Below are 17,897 nucleotides of genomic sequence, written 5' to 3' on the forward strand. Positions count from 1 at the left end.
ACGATTTGATTTTTTTTTTTTAATATTACTTTTCACTCTCACGGGAATCGTAATCGATTGATTGGTTTTTTGTTGGATGAATAAGATCTAGTAATAACGATCGTTTGCATGAGTCCCATAGACAAGGGCATGGATATGTGACCTCGATAAGTTACGTCTAATTTGACTCTAATTCATACCTATGTATATCAATTGTTGGTGACCAAATGCCGATTTCTTATAGATATGCTATAGCATATTGCATATTGGGCCTCAATCGCCCTTCACATAAATATATATATAGCTTCTTTTTACCTCATTATCCTTACCGATCTTCGCGAGGAAATTATGTTATCAGAGTATCGGTAGCTCGCTTACGCAATACATTGGAAGTGTATGAAAACCTATTTCACATCACAACAATGGAAATCAATCATTTGACCAATCACACGGCTTTTTTTGTTTAATGAACTCCGTTGTCGGGTACGTGTAATCTAGATGAGTAAACGCGAGACAAATAATCGTGCTCGGAAAGTATACTTGTCAAATGGTACGTGTAATCAATCCTTGTAGCAAAACAATCGAGTTTTGTAAAGTATAAAAACGATTCCAGCGACAGCCCGAAAAGCATCCACACAATAGATAACTAATGCGACAACCCTATCGAGATGACGAACGCCCGAGCACGCGAATGAAAATTTCATCGTCGACCAATAGCGGATCTCCCACCTGCGTCATTGTGTATACGTAGGTACTTATGCATAAGTACAATAGCCGATGCATAAAGCATAAACGCTCATAGAGCAAAGACAGACGCGTCCCAAAGACCACGCAAAAGAGATAAGAGCCAGAGCGGAGGGTGGGTGGATGCACATGCAGCAGAAGGAAGAAGCAGCTCCTGGCATATCGGGCTCGTCGTCGTCTTCCCGTACAGTCGTGATTTCTCATGGGCGGGGGCGTCCTTTACACAATGTAAAAGCGCGGCGTTACACTTGCGCGGCCAATTGCGGCCCAAGCCCCGCTCGAGAGGACGGCCCCGGACATATATATCGCTTGCTCGCACACACGCGTTTTCCACCCCCCCCCACCCCTTTGACGTATATATGTATATATACATACGCCGTTGGCCTCTCTTCCTTCTCCTCGCTTCGCGCTCTGATGCTCTTTATCTCGCGTTCGTGTGTATGTGTATAGGCTGTGTGTCTCCCTGCGCCTGTCCACCTCTGCTCCTTTCTTTCTCCAGCGCGGCGAAGGGCTACACCGTATCAGCCGACCCACCTCCTCGTTCTCTCGCTGCTTCCGCCATACATACGTGTATATGTGGGCCCGCGCGCGCGAGCGCAAGAATTTCTCGGTAGCCAGCAGGAGCTATCGAAAAAAAAAATCGGATGCCCTTTTGTTCGCAACATTCTTCGCTGTGCACTATAAATCGTCGCTCGCCTCTCCGCAGCTTCTCCTCCTCCTTCTTCTTCTTCTGCCTTATATACTGTTTTGGTTCCGCGCGTTGCCGGGGCAGGGGGAAGGCAAAAAAAAAAAAAAAAAGATAACGATTTCGTGCGCCCCCTCGCCTTTTGTGTGTGCGCGTATCTTATACACTCTTTCTCGCGTATATACGCGGTCACTGCCTGGGTGTATTTGCGCGCTACCGTTGGGGGCTACTATTAACCGCGGTTGCGTCGAGGAGCGCCCTCGAGTACTCACCCTTGGGGTACTAACAGGTGGATCTCGCGGCTTTGTTTCGATTCGGCTTTTTGGAAATTTCTTTTTCGTTTACTTTTTTCAAACCAAATGAAATAATGCCTTGAACGTATAACTCAAATTAATACATTCACATGTATATTATAATATGTTGTGACTGTTAATCATAAATATTTACTATACTAAAGTATAGCGCACAAAGATTACAATGTGTGAGACATGCAAAACCTTAACTAACGAGAGACAAATTAACCCACGAAACAGGCACACACTCAGGCAGCACATACTGCGTCACGCTGGTAAACAGTACAAATGTGGGTTACCAGGTTGCCCGATCATCCTCCGCACCGCCAACGAGTTGAGGAGACACAGGGAACTCGTGCACGAGAGTACCAAAGAAATCAGGCCATTTAAATGCAACGATTGCACCTACGCTGCGAAAACAAACGTCCAGCTTGCCAGGTGAGTCTTGCTTTGTTTTTCTAACGTATATGTTACTAAATGACTAATAAACCTCGAGGTGCATTGACGTTGCCAGCTTGGTAAACGCCGAATCTACACGTAACTCCAACAAAAATTGAACAAAAGTCACCTTGGTTATCTCTCCACATCTGGGACCATTTCCCGATGAAATTCGATAACCCAAAGTAACAGCATCTTTGTGATTTTTTTTATCTCTCACTGATTATATTATCAATAATGATAAAACATTGTAAGTCATCGATAGTATAACGTTAGGATTCATTACGATACTAAGCGATGGCAGTGGTGCCAACTAATAGTAGTAAAATTTCAAGGTGCAACAATTGCTGTAGTGATGACGATTCAAATTCACGAGCTCGTCACGCACCTCGAGCTGCTCATCAACGTCATTATGATAATAATTGTCGGCCGTGTGCGACATTTTTTTTTTTTTTTTTTTTTTTTTTTCTCTTGGCTAACAAACGGCGACACGTGCACCTGTCCTCTTACACTGTACACCGCGTGCATATACGGTATACGCATCGTATGTACACGGCTACCCTATACACACACACCCACCGTTAATTTATCACGCGCGTGTATGTGCGGGCGCGTGCACACACACACACACGATTTTGCGGGGCACTCGTTTCATAATTCATGGAGTGAACGCGGGCGCGTCGGGGAAAAAAGAAAAAGACGGGGAGAAAACAATCGCCGGGGATGCATATGCATTTTTCGGTTCGGCGTAATGGACGGGTAAATGAGGGGCTTATTTATTACCTCGGCGAACGAGCCGAGATGTGTTACGAGCTGCGTGCGTTGGCTATCGGAACCCCGATGGCTTCATCTCCAGCTATATAGTTACCTCCCCCTGGTCCTTTTTTTACGCGAGTGAAAGGACTTTTTTTTCACTTTCATTAAGAATGTCAGCTGATTTGTTTAGTGACCCATAATCAACCTAGACGTGTACTGAAACAACTAGGTGAATAAGTATTTAAAAAATGGCACCCCAGAGAAAAATATTTCTGCACCGCAATTTATACCCTTGGACCGGAGTAAATAAAGCGCAAAGTCGTACTGTCGCCAACTTGAATTTCCACTAAACGCCCTGCCAGGACGTATAGACGCGAAACACAGTGCAGAGAGGAACGTACGAGGGAGGGAGAAAAAAAAAAAGGTTCACACTTTGCCGTGGATAACGCATCGGGAAAGGGTCCTAAAAACACACGCGGTGCAGCAGCGGAGGGCGAAAGAGATTCATCTCCCGCGGGCTCGGGGGTAGGTACATTTAAACTTTTCTCGCGCGTCCTCGTTTTCAATTTTCCGGCAATTAAGTGACCCTACGCTCTCTGTGTACTTTTCCACTCTCTTGTTCGCTGCGTGGCCATCACCCTCTCAGAGAGCTGATACGGCCACGGTCGAACGAACAAAGAGACAGAGAGAGATAACGAAGAAAAAAAAAAAAAAAAAAAAAAAAAAAGACGCGCGAATGTTAAAGTGACGCGTGAGAGGGGAAGGGTGAAAAAGTAAAAAGAAAATGGACAACCGTAAGCTGCAGTGAAATGTGTGTAGTGCAACACTCGGGTGTTCGTTTCCGAGGGGGACGATGGGCGATGGCGCGCTAAACACTCGGTGGGTGTATTGACAAACCGCTACGCTTGTTTGCCGACAGCGATCCCGATGTTTCATTGCTAATAGAGCCTTTAAGTACGTACACGAATCGCCATTAAAGTTCATTGTTTCGTTATTGTCGCTATACATTTGTCATAATAACAACATAAGAATACTTTGCAAGTTGCAAGCTTAAACTTAAGAATAGTGAGTAATCAGCAATCGTCGAGTTTACTGTTTTTTATTGCTAATCGTTTAGCCAACGTGGGTCATGTTTAGCTTATAATTATGCTGAAATGTATATTTTCGCTGTGACGCGTGCCCAGTCCATGACTCAAGTATATCATTGCTTTCGATGTTGGGCGTTATCGTTCATCACAACTTTCCTTATCGTTTTCCACGATTGGTTATCATATGCTTACGTAATTGCTCATCATCGCTTATCGTTGCCCATGTAAATACTTTTTCTTTTTTTTTTTGAGTTAATAACTGTATACATATCATTGCTAATCGTATAATTTTTGACCTGTTTACGCATCATTGACTTAATGTAGTTGCTTATCACAAGTTTATACTTATCATTGTTTCCATTATAGCTATTGTGCCCATTACGACTTATCGGTGCTTGATTTTTTTTTATCGATGCATGTTATTGCTTGTTACGTGTTTATTTATCACTTCTCATTATAAATCGACTCGTGACCGATTGTCGTCGAATAATCGCTTTCTTCTTTAAATACCAACATTATGACTCATCACTACTTGGCTCTAATGATTATTTACTATCGCTCATTATCATCCGTTACAAGTTAACGCGTTACAAATTATCGTTTAATGAACTTGTGATTACCTGGAATTTCGTTACTCACATTTGGGTATTTCTCACTATCAATCATTTATCCATCAATGGTTGTACCACTACTTATAAATAGTTTCTTTACTGATAATCTTGCCATTGCTTGTCGCGCGCTTCTAGCTTATCATATGTGAATATTATTACTTTATCATCGTTGATGATTATAAATACATGAAAACACACTTAGTGAAATAAAAATCTCGGGGTGATAATTAATAACCGTAAAAAATCACTGCAGTGAGCAACCCAATTCTTTGGATGACAGAAAATTTCTTGACCCTCGTTCTGTTAGATATTTTCTTTTAATTAAAAAATTCTTTATTTTTAATTACGAATTTCTTATTTGCTTGTACGAAGTGATTTTTTTGGATCGACTAATTGTTTGTCAATCAAAAGAAAACAGTTGAAGGGAACGAGGATGAAGAAATTTTCTTTGACCCAAAGAATTGCTTGCAACCTTCAACAGTGACAAAATGTACGGCTCCCTCCGCAGTTTTTCGGATCTTTCCTCAAAAGTTCATCCAATGCACATCACCCCAAGCCCCCATAACAGCGACGAGACAACAAAGCCCAGAAACAGAAAGGACAAAGCGCGTACAACCATCACTGTATACGCGCTACTCTCTCTCTCTCTCTCGCAGGCGGGAGTAAATCACGCGGGGATTTTAATTAAACGTGTCGCGCATTTCGAAGACCTACATGTAGATACACCCTCGGGTTTATCTGTGTAGGCCCGCGCTTACGCCCCAATGGCTTTCCCTCTCTCTTTTGCCGCGCATGCCACGCAGAGATCGCTCCCAAGCTCGGTAATATCGCGCACGCATATCGCATCAGTCATAATCAGTAATCGCCTGCGCTTTCGGTCCATAGACTACCATAAACTTGCACGGGTGGAGGAGGGGACACTTGGCCTCTCTTCTCCCCCCCCCCGTGCACATACACGGCGATAATCGCCTCACCACCCCCCTCCCAACTCCCTTTTCTCTGTATAAGCAATGCTGTTGTATGCGTCCTGAGTACCATCGGGATATGGTGTACCGCGCGATCGAAAATGATTAACACCTTTGTTTGTCTACCTGTTTCTATACATACATAAGTACATTGTATTGTAGCGAAAGCTATTTTCCTGATTGATCTTTTTTTTTTTTTTTTTTTTCTTTAATTGATCATACAAGTTTGTTTCAACTAATTCCTTTTTTGTCAATGTTTTTTATAATAACAGGTAATAAACCATAATCAGTCAAAGTACGTGCGCACGGGTGGCAAAAATGTAACAGCAACACCTCAATGGAGTTTAATATTATCTAGTTCAAACTGAAAAAGAAAAAAAAATATAGTTATTGGCATTTAATCATGCGAGAAAACAGTAAGATTAAAAAAAAAAAAAAAGAAAATTTGTTTTTTGTTTCACAGGCACAGGCAAATCCATGACACGCCAAACGAGGACAATCCCGACAGTCACGTGTGCTCGTTCGAAGGCTGCAACTTCAAAACTAACAACGGCTCGCACATGAAGCGGCACTTTCGGCTGCACAGCGGAACAAAGCCTTACAAGTGCCGGTACTGCACCTACGCGAGCAACAACGTGGTAATGCGGAAAATTTTGCTTTTCAATCGAATATCAAACAAAAAACCAACTGTTGGTTTTTACATCCTATTTTCCACCTGATGAAAATTTTACCCAAATACAATTCCCCCAGTCGTCTAGTTATATAGGAAAAGTCGGGTCCCCACCGAAAAAGGGCCAGCGTAGGTATGTAAGACCAAATCACATCAGCCAGACTGTGGACGTTGTCTGCTTACACGTTTCACGCAAAAGAAAAAAAAAAAAAGAAAGAAAGAAAAAAACACCGGGAACCTCGAGAGAGCCGATGCGCGCGCGTCTTTGAAAAAAAGAGTACAGCAAACAAGCGAGAGACCGGCTTCCCATAAATCTCGAATCCGGGCGCTGATTAACCTTATCGGAACGCTCTCCCGGAGCTACTCTCGTTCATTTCGAGAGAAGAAGAAAAACAGAGGAAGGAAAGCAATCGTCGCCGGACCCACCGCGAAGTGGTAGCCGCACGGCTGCCTCGATTAGCCCCCGAGTGAAGGAGAGAGGGAACCTCACCCGCGAGTGTCTTTACTCTTTTTTCTCATTCCTCCCTTTGATTGTTACGACGAGACGCGCGTTGTTGGCCAAAAGAGGATTAAAGGATCGCGTTTTGTTTAGAAAAATCGAGTGGCGATGTGCGCTCATTTGGTAAAATCACTTGTACTTGTATCTTCTGAAGGAATTTCTTGTGTTGCATACGAAAAATGCCAAGCCAAACTGCGGTTTCTCAATGCCACCTTCAAAAATTGACATAAAATTTGAGGGTGCACTTAGTTTGAGGGAACGAAAAAAAAGTCAAAATACACGGGGGCATCGTTGTCGTAGTACAGCTTTCATTGTACCGTTCGAACGCAAGAAACATAAGATTTGCTATACCACTTAGGAAAAAACCGATCCAAAATCCAGACTTACAAAAAAAAAAAAAAAAAAAAAAAATCTCAATAGCTTTAAAAGGTAAACGGTCCAGAGCCGCCGCAAACGTATTCATTAAGGGACCAAAGTGACGAGCGTCAACCGCATCGGAAGACCGTATAACGATCCGATCGGCCGATAACGACACCACACGAGCCCTCCCCTTGGATACCAGCTTCGCATCTTTCCTGACAAAAAAAAAAAAAAAAAAAAAAAAAACCAAGGCTACACAGAAGAAAGAGAGAGAGAGAGCGCGGGGTGAGGTACTGTAAGTATCCCGACGGGTACATAAAAAGCTCGAAATTATGGATTCCGCGGATCGCCGCGTTATCGCAAGCCGCGCTCTCGGGACTCCGAAACGCGCGTGTCCACACCGCGCACACCTGTTTCTTTCATCAGCATAAAGCTGTCGGCGAGCTCGCGCTTACACGCCCAGCCGTGGTACACGCATACGCTTTCGTAAGTGGAGACGAGGATGAGAATGAGAGAGAAAAACAGTCGACCAAGAGGGACATACGGAAAGGAGAACCATAAGAAGGATGGGGACCACCGATGGGTTAGCGTGTACGAGCTCTCTTTTTTTTTTCCTCCTTCAAACGCGACTTTGACTCCGGTTCTGTTTTTTTTTTTTCATCCTAGTTTATTTCCGTGCACTCGCACAGTTTTTGTGAATGGTCACCCGTGAGTTTTTCGATTCCTGTTGGACGAGCTCCGATTGCGAACAAACCAAGTCACCATACGCGAGCACATGCCTCGATGTTTTTCGGATACTCTCGGGGCGGAGGAGAGACACCAGAGCCGCCGGTCCCGCGCGATAAGATAACGAGTTAATTGTGCTCACCGATCGCTCCTGATGCCCACACACACCCCGGCTTTCGCGTCTTCGTAGACTCCTCCGCGCGGACGGGTATGCTAATGCCCGGGGCTGCCCCGATAGCGCGAGGCCCTTTTCCAATGGCTCTCGGGGCGTTGCGCGGGTGGTATTCGAACGTTAAGAGGATATAAAAAAAAGGGGGGGTTTGCGGCGCCATACACGGTAGCCCCATGCGGAGCGACGATCAGCGGGTGCGCTAATTACCGCGGCTCGGCGGCTCTGATAAGTGAGCTATTCCGGCGGCTCTTTATTCGCTTGTAGGTGGGAAACGTGTTTTGTGCATGCCTCCGTTGTTATTTATTTTTTTTTTTTTTCATCATCAAGGATTTTGTCAACTATTCCCCTGTACCGTGTACACGGGTAATCGACGCGCATGCAGTTAATAGCTCGATCGTAAATTTCGTCAGTGGCCGTGTATAATCGCTGCTATTTAATTGAATGATTTTGTCGATGCACCTACGGAAGAGTCGGCGAAGAGAAAAATCGAATAACTCCCGATCGTTACTACCTCCGCCGAGGCCCTAACTCGGTGCTACTTAAGGTCCATTAAACTTCTCAATCCGGCCGGAGGAAAGTATCCTCAAGATGCATACGTTTAAACGCGCGCTTATACGCGATTATACGCGTACGTTATTCCGTTTCATTGCTCGGGAAGGCTGTATCTTTCGGCAAAGATGTAGCCACGTAGCGTATACTGTTTATGCAAGAGTCTCCATTTATATACACCCTTTGAACTCCCTCAGGTGAGGATATACACCCGTGCTAGATGTATATACCGCCGCCACGTACGAGTCACTTCTGGCCGAAGATTTGCCAACTCCGCGTGCACTTACTTTATTTTCCTGTACGTATCGTGCCTAACACCGTCTTCATAACCCACGCTTTTCTTTTTTTTTTTTTTTTTTTATTCTCTTCTTCGAGAGACTCGTACGGACTCTTTGTGCCAGACGAACGAGCCGCCTGACGATTAAATCAGTCGAGAAAGGCGGAGGTAAGAGGGTCGAGTGCTAAAGAGCTCGGTGGTTTGCGCACGAGACGCACGCGGAGAATCACGACATTGACGGGCTTACGCTTGGCACTCTTTGTTTGGGCCTTTTTTTTTCGAGGGTCCAACAACCTCTCATAAAAACTGCTGGGAGGATCGAAGAGTGCCAGAGGGGACTTGACTGGATTTAGCGCCAGATTAGACCCACGAATGACCACAAGGATTTGAGAGGAGTGAGGGGATCCGGGGTTGTAGAAGCTTGAGGATAAAAAACGAGACTTTCGGGAAGGACTTGATTTGTCTGGGTCCATTATCCCCTTCGATGTATACACTAAAATGGTCCCCCTCATCCTGCGATGATGATTAATCTATTTCGATTTACTTCCACAGGAAAACCTCCGTAAGCACGTGCTGTCGACAAAGATCCACGTCGGCAAGACGATCTACCAGTGCGAGTCGTGTAGAGCCGGCGAGGCTTTCGGGACCAACTACTCGAAGGAGCTGCGCGCCCACTTGCTGGAGTCGCATCCGGACGAGTACCCAACCCCTGACGCGGCCAAACGATACGTCGACGATATTTTTCAACAATCGGCAACTCTGTGATGCACCAGGTTATACTCGTTCCTTTGATTTTATGATATCAGTATGACAAGCGCACGAGGCTACAGTTTCATGTTTAAACATTGGTTAAAATTCCAACTTGCCTCGTTCCCGCGCTCGATAAGTTCTCGGTTGAATGTTTATGTCCTTTGGGTAAAAAAAAAAAAAAAAAAAAAAAAAAAAAAAAAAAAAAAAAAAAAAAAAAGGTAAAAGACCAGTCTTCGAGATGCAGAAAGAACAACCCACAGGTGAGGTAACGCAAGTAGCGATCCTTGTATGTATATCCACAAGGGTCGGTGATTCACGTCGGATAAGCGCGACGAAATGGAAGTATTTGATTTCTGACGTTGCGATTCGAGTAAAAATCGTCCCGAAACCAGTTGCCTTTTTCTAATCCTTTACCGAAGCACTTACGGGCGCGGAGGACAGATTTAAAAATCGAAGCACTCGCTGCTTCCTGTATATATAACAGAGCAACATACTACAGGGTGATCCGAGAGCTTCCAATGGGATATTTCTAGATACTTTGGGAGCCATTTGAATTTGTTACGGTGATTTGAAAAGCCGATTGGACCGTGGAACGATTACTTTTTATTTTCCATGTTTTTTGCAACTATGATGCGTGTGGTTTGAGCGAATCTTCCATCATATGTATATAATTTTATGGACAATAAAGACCCAAAGACTTGTACACTAAATGTATAATATTTTTAATAACTCGAATGAAACATAAATGCCCTTCTTCTTTCAGATGCTACCGAACAATTAAAAGTTTTTTTCTTCTTCTTTTAATTGCCGATTACCACTGCAATGGAAAATTGCGAAAACATTGTGGGCTTAAAAATTAATGAAACGTAATCACGATGGTATATACATCTAACACTCCGCATTCTCAAAGAGCCATGCGAGTATACTGCACGAGGGTATATTCATTTTAAATAATATAATCCTTATTACTGCGCTGCACACGCATACTTCCGGCGAGATAAGAAAATGGAAACAAAAAAAAAAAAAACTAGGCAGGGGTTTCATAAATAAACGCGATCAGCGAGACGCAGCGAAATTACTTTGAAATTACATGTGGAGCATTCCGGGGAGCATACACATGTATAAAAGTGTTCGAGACAAAGTATCGCGCGGGCAACTCGCTCAAAAACAAATTACCATTTATCTCTGGCCACGTGCATACGCGTATACGTACAACCGATAACACCAGCCCTCTTGGATTACTCGAAAACAAGGGGTGGGAGGGACGATTCTCGAGAAGTTCACCCAATAGACAAGACTTCGATTAAACATTCAAAACGGACCATTTTTCCGCGCTCGCAAATCACTATGATTCACGACCCCCGTACCGCGACCTCTCGACTTTTCGCTTCGATATCAAACAAAAAAAAAAGATAATCTTCCCCTAAAAAGCAAAAATCCTGAAAATCACGATCTCACCCATCGTCTTTGCATATACACGTATAGGAAGGCTCGAGCGTGCGCATATTATCGTAAATACCGCGCAAGCTCGTCGCTTTACATAGGTATGTATGTATATATTTCGGGGCGCGGAAATTCGAGTCGCCGTAACTTACGATGCCTCTCCCTAAACAACATAGTCCGGCTTGACCGGCGTGACGTTAAGTATACACACGAGCCTCCCTCCTCTTCTTAGGGAGCCATCAGCTATCCTCGCCCCGTAAATAACCTAGTGCACACGCAGCCCCCGTCTTTTGGCCTCTTTTATGAGAAACAGACCTGATACTTATTGCACTGCGAAGCGTTTCTCCGATTACCCCCGTTTCCGCGCGCTTCCCTACACATCTATTACGTGTACACGTGTATACGTATCAGCCCATATACGTATAATAATAATGCACAACCACGCGGCACGAATACGCGTTCGCGGTCCTAAGCACGTGTGCGTGTGTATACACCTTTCATGGGGTATGTCCCCTTTTGAAGATTCCTATCTGTAAGGCACGTACAGGTAGTACATACACGCATTACAGGTAGTTACACGCACGAATTTTACGAGGGATCCCTCCATGCATGTATATACTCGTGGCTGCTGTACATACCCCGCGAGCTCGTTGCCCTCGATGATTTGCGATGATTGGGCCGTCATTGCCCATGTCTAAGTGTTACTTTTATCCCTGTCTCTACATTTATTTCAGTATAGCTGAGAGAGAATAGGAGGTACTTCTTTTGGGGTACCGTGTGTTTATTCCCGATCGCCGTATGGACGACTCGTGCCCTTTTTCGCCGAGGAAAATTTTCGATCGAGCGTCCATATGTACACCCACTTTTGAGATAGAGACTATATATACGTATAAGATGTGTGTTTGTAGAAGAAGGAGAAGAAGAAGAAGACCGCTCCTGTGATAAAATCGTCTCCCCGGGCATCGAGCTCCCACACGCCCACGACACCCCCCTTGCGTCCCGTGTCCACCAGCGGCAGGAAAGAGAGGGCCAGAAGCAATAACTCCTCGGAGGGTACCCCAGCCCCTCTCCGGTCACCTCGAGGCCGACCGATTCCCGAAAAACACCGGACCTATATACCATTCGTTCTCCCTCCCCGTTTTTTCGCCATCAGCCACGGGGTGTCGTAAACTATGCGTGGTGTCTTTGCACGAGGGCCCGCGCTAAAAAATCTTGGGGCCGGGATCGGCAGGTTAAAGGGGCGAAACGACCCGAAAGAGAATGGGAAATCGGCAGGCGCGGACAGGCGCTTAGACGTGGGGAAAAAAAAAAGAACAACAAGCAGTAAAAGGAGAGGCAAGGGGTCCACGGATAGACGGATAAACAAAGATAGATGGACGCGGAGGGCTTTTTCGGAGGGTGTCGAGTGTGAAGGATAATTTATCGGCTAATTAACGGGGATGCCCTTCATTACGCGGGCTACGGCTACTTTCTTCCCAGTAGTCCGGCCTCGTCGTCGGCGATACGTGTACAAGTATCTCCGGTGCACCGTATATACATATACCCACCGGGAAGAAACGGAGGTACGAATATTTACGAGCCGGAGAGCGCCACGCTTGTACTTGTGTACATATATATATACTCGCTGGTGCTGCTCCCGTAATGATCCATCCCAATTTCGCGGCGAGCGGAACAGTGGTCAGGAATTTTTCCTTCCCGAAGGTGGACTCCTTATTTTTCCCCTCGCTTGCTCGTCCTTTTATTTTGGGCTCCTGTGCGAGCGCATCTCTAAGTAAGGAAGTCGCGTTCGTCGATGAGTTTGAGAAAAGGGGAGACGAAAGGTCGCACAAGAGGGGTACTGGGGTCGACTTTTTCGCGTGTGTAGGTGGACAACACGGAAAGAAAACAGTGGAAGAGTCAGTATCGTCGCACTGACATGGTCCTGGGGTACACAAATTTCAATTCTTGCAAAGTAACAATGTTACAAAGACATCAAAGTTTAACTTTTTTTTTTATTAACGTCGAATTGAGAATATTGCCGTGGGTTTTTATTTTTTTTTTATTTTTTTTTTTTTTATCCTCAAAGTTGTCTCGGGCCATTTTTGGCCATTTATGGAACACGTGGTTTTGTTTATTTCCGGATGTTATTCTACTTGTACACTTTTGTGTGTCTTAATGTAGAGTATCAGAGACACACCTGTATTGATTTGACTAATTTTGTGTTAGTTGATAATTTTGATGAGTCGAAATGATTTTTCTTAACCTTTGCCAACTTTGAAGTCACCAAATGGCTTCGAATAACACGTGTACTCAAAGTATTTTTTACCCCGGACTTTCAGAAAGTTCTCACCTCCTCGTGAATATTTTAATAAAGTAAAATCGCGGGGGGGGGGGAAACAAAACTGTAAAACTGATCAATAGAATCGGTCGCGAAAACCAGTTAAGCAGCGGCAACTTTGTAATACACGAGATTACTGGTGCACAGCCAAGTACCGGCTCGACTACCACAAAATAAATCGTCCGCACGCGTTGGGACGCGAAAAACAAGGCTCGCTCGTACCTCCCCGACGACGACGACGAGGAAGACTCGCTGGTGCCAAAACGATAAAGAGACGGATGATTGGGTGCCACAGAAGTCACCCATATATACATATACATACCGACTCTCTCTGGGCACGTACTCACGCACAGATGGGAGCTAATGAAGATACAACACACCCTCGTCTTGGGTAGGTATTCTCTTTCCCGTCTCTTCGTTAACCAACTCGCTCCTCTTACTTCCTCACATACATCCGAACCTCATCTAAACGTAGCATGAAGCGCACGAAGCGGTATTATTATGCATCGTTGGATGTATACCTTTTTTTTTTTTTTTTTTTTTTCTTTTCTTATACCAGAAAAAAAGGAATCTGTAACGAGTTTACCGAACGATTGATCGGCGACTTCCACGATGTATTTCTATTTCCCTATGGCTTGTCAAATAAAGCAATAGTTGGCACGATTGGATTTTCACTCCCTAGCTGATTTGTCATTCATGATTTTTCAAGCTTACAACTTTTCGTTTTTGTTTTTACCGTAAATAAGATTCTCATAGTGTGAAAAAACGGGAAAAAATAAAAAAAAAAAAAAAAAGAAAGATCTATATGAAAACTAAGGTAGCCGTAGGAGTAATATGCTCGTATACTCCATTCTCCTCTCTGCGCCACACAGCGAAATCCCGCGGATCTCGTTCTCCCAATTACATCGTGAAATTTGTCCCCGAAGACAAGGGATGGGCGCGCGGAGGCCTTGTACAGAGACACGAGCTAAGCCACCTCTCCCCCGCGAGCTCTGCGGTACCATAAATACAAGACCAACGCGGACTCGACCGCGAGAGGGTTGATTTCGCACGCATCCCCCTTTTCCACTCTCTCTCTCTCTCTCTCTCTCTCTCTGTAGCGTTACTTGGGTGGGAGAGGGTGAAACCAAAGAGGCGATGAAGTATGCCCCGACTGAGCCTGCCCTCTCCGTGGTTTGTTGCTTTACGCGCTTGGCATTGCATCGCGTGGATGTATATTACATACTTTGCGCTTAATTGATTCGGTTATTTCGACGAAATTTTTGCAATGTTTCATCCCAGTTGTTACGTAGCAAGAGACTCCACAGTGCATTGTTTACAGGTAAATAATAATAATAATAATAATAAGATCCAATAAGTTGCAGGATCCAGCAGATGAAAGGCTCCCACGTGTAATTAGCCATGGGCTCGAGGAATTCGTCACGCGACGCGCGCGTCAAAATTACCGCACGGCTTTTATTACCTCGATGAAAAAAAGGGAGAAAAACTCCGCGTCCAATAACTTCCAGAGCAAAAGTATCGCAGATACGAGGACCGACTGTCCTGGCCAATTAATTGTCTCCCACCAATATCCAGCCAATTACATATCCTTCGGTACAAGAGACGACGAGGAGGAGGACTTTCGCGGTGTGGGAAAGGATCGGCTCTTCGCGCGCACACGTACACGAAGGTCGCGTTCCTCGTGTATACAGCACTGATATTGTATACGTGTACACAACATATATACAGCAGAGCGGCGCAGGCTAGCGTGTCGCGGAGGATTGATGGTGAGGAGCTTTAATGCCGTTTGTATGTAGCGGCGCGCTTAAGCGCCTCGCCTTACTCGGTAATTAGCTCAACAAACGCGCCAACCTGTCCCATCAATTGCTTCCGCCGCAACTCACCTATACATATATACTGTTACGTATGCTGGGGTGTACACATACCCTACACCAGCGCGACCATCTCTCTATTGGTAACTCTGCTCGTGATCATCTCTTTCACTCGCTCCCGAACGAACGATGCTCTTTATCGCTCTTATTCGACGACTGTACCTATATTCCTCGACCCTGTGTACGCCAACTTTTCTTTCTTTCTTTTTTTTTTTTTTTTTAGTTTGGCGAGAGTGAGAGAGAGGGGGGTGGGGCAAAAAGGTCCCTTCAATTAGCATTCGTTTCTTCTTTCGTTTTTTCTCCTCTTTTTGGTAAAACTCAACAACACGTATTGTCGGGTGGTTTTAATTAATGGTAATTTAAGCATTTATGTTTGTTGACTAGTTATATACGGGGAGGGGGGGACATGATAAGTCGTTTTATCCCCCCTGAGGTTTTGTCCTTTCTTTCTTTCTTTCTTTCTTCATCTTCCTTTTTTTTTCTGGGGTCATTAAACGAGTCTTTAGAAAGATTTCAATTACCCTCAAGTATGCCTCGAATGCGAGAAGAGGCACTCATCGCCAGGGGGCCTTCTGGATTTTTTTTTTAAGTAAGGCAATTGGGTTAAGTGACATTGTTGGGCTATTTTTATTTTTATTGCGCTTACATTTTTTTTTTTTTTTTTTTTTTTCCATACCGCGAGTCGTCGTTGGTCAGTCAAACGGGATACAAGAAAATTATATGGGAAAATAAACAAATAATCAGTAATAAGGCATTATTTGTTGTTTGCAATGTCTAATTAAGAAAATATTAATACTTTACACGTTTAACAGCATGTACAGTATGTATCTTATGTATGAATGCCTATTAAAATAAATTTACTCGGCTAGATTTTTTTATTTATTTATTTTTTCAACAGAATTGTAAAGACGCATAATTTTTACGTGAGTCCATGTCTATTATATAAAATCACTAATCACACTATCTGCCCACAATATCCATGTGCATATATACTACACGTGCTTAGCGTGCATCGTATATGGTATTATTTAATAAAAAGGAAAAGAGCATCAGAGATAATGCGTGAGTGAACAAAAGCAAGGAAACAAAATATTTTCATATAAGAACAAAGTCAATGTATATGATTCTATTCATTTGTCGTTACTCTTTATTTTCGGGTATTTATTAAATACACTATATTCATCTTAATCCATGATATTGTAAGTATTCAGTTAATTGCAAGAACCTCGCCCCTACTAACGTCACAGTCGAGCTCATAAGCGATTTAACTTTTTCGAAAATATCCAAAGGTATACAGAAATATTCTGATAAATGTTACTTCCATCATTCATAAGCCAAGTAATTGTTTAACGAGTTTCCGATACATTTTTTCACTTCCTGCTTATTTTTCTCCAATTAAGAATACGCGGAGTAAAGGACACCCGACGAATCCATCAAACGACAAATAAAGCAAAAACACTCTCTCTCTCTGGCGATCACGTGCGCCATATCCAAGCAAAATAATCACCCCCCAACACCTATCTAATGTTATCTATACGAGTACCTATATATACACAGACCTCAAATATACGGTCTTCATTAAACCCGCACAATGTGCTCAACATAACTTCCAATCGGCCAAGTGCCGGCAGGCATATTACAATACATCCCCTTAACTTTTCCATTCGTGTATGATATAACACATTTTGACGCACACACGAAGGAACGAAGAAGGCGTGTTCTTCTCAGGGAAAATCCTACACGAATGCTTTTTAATGATAAAACTCTGACGCCGCAAGCACACAGTACATACCCATATTATATACCTTACACACGCGGTCATAACGGACTCGGTATGCTCCCATATGATACATACACGGCAGCAAAGACAGACAGACGGTATATGTATATATAATATATGTATATGCACGGGGGGTATACAAGTGGTGCTGCGTGCCCTCACGTACACGTGTGTATACCCCCTCGGTGGTATCGTATTAGCGATCCCGGGCACACAACACGTTACATATATACACACGCGCGCGCCCGCGCATTTATACTCACGTATGACGGGGCATATTGCGCGTCGTTCCGGTCCGAAAATTTACGATTGAAACAAATCAAACATTATCAAGCATTCCGGCAGCGCGATAAAGAACACGGAGGGGACGCCGAGGTATCCGAGCCTCGGCATCCCTTGCGGCCAAAGACGACGTTCATTCGGTCAGAGAGAGGGAAAGAAAGAGACGGTGTATATATACACAATGTATACCTCCACGGAGATGTGCTATACGGGGGGTGCTGGGCGCGTAAGTCTTGACGCGTGAGTATTACACTCTCTCTCGGCCTGTTTGTGATGCGAGGCCGCGCCCGTATATATACACGAGGGCAAGTGCACGATGCGCGTATGTATACTGTATATTATATGTATATATATTTACACGCTCGACTTATTGTTTCGCGTTTATAAAGGTGGGGGGGGGGAAGGGAAGTTACGTGCGCGTGAGAGGATATGAAAAATCGTAAATAAATAGAAGGAAAGAGAGGGACGGGGAGAGGGCTGTGCCATATCTGATGAACATTTAAGTTTTTACGTCACCCAAAATAAGGCCATTATTTAGAATAATATAATACTTGACAGATGAAAGTTAACGTTTATAGTAAAGTGGGATTAAATGTTTGTTAATCAATGACAATGGACGATTCACCAGAAATGGAAAAAGCA

General features: G+C 44.0%; 1 protein-coding gene across 1 annotated transcript in view; it reads left to right on the forward strand.

Annotated features, from left to right (window-relative positions):
* Positions 1-9,630, forward strand: part of LOC106639849 (uncharacterized) — a 59,757-nt gene extending 50,127 nt beyond the window's left edge. Inside the window, exons 8-10 of the mRNA XM_089596447.1 lie at positions 1,942-2,139; positions 6,023-6,197; positions 9,365-9,630. Coding sequence (XP_089452573.1) covers positions 1,942-2,139; positions 6,023-6,197; positions 9,365-9,577 — 586 coding nt within the window. The 3' untranslated portion in view covers positions 9,578-9,630. The remainder of the gene's footprint in view (positions 1-1,941; positions 2,140-6,022; positions 6,198-9,364) is intronic.
* Positions 9,631-17,897: the final 8,267 nt, after the last annotated feature.

This window comes from Copidosoma floridanum, unplaced genomic scaffold, assembly GCF_036245765.1.
Source record: "Copidosoma floridanum isolate Cflo_tuat_1 unplaced genomic scaffold, Cflo_Japanese_pri ptg000030l, whole genome shotgun sequence".
NCBI classification, from domain to species: Eukaryota; Metazoa; Arthropoda; class Insecta; order Hymenoptera; family Encyrtidae; genus Copidosoma; species Copidosoma floridanum.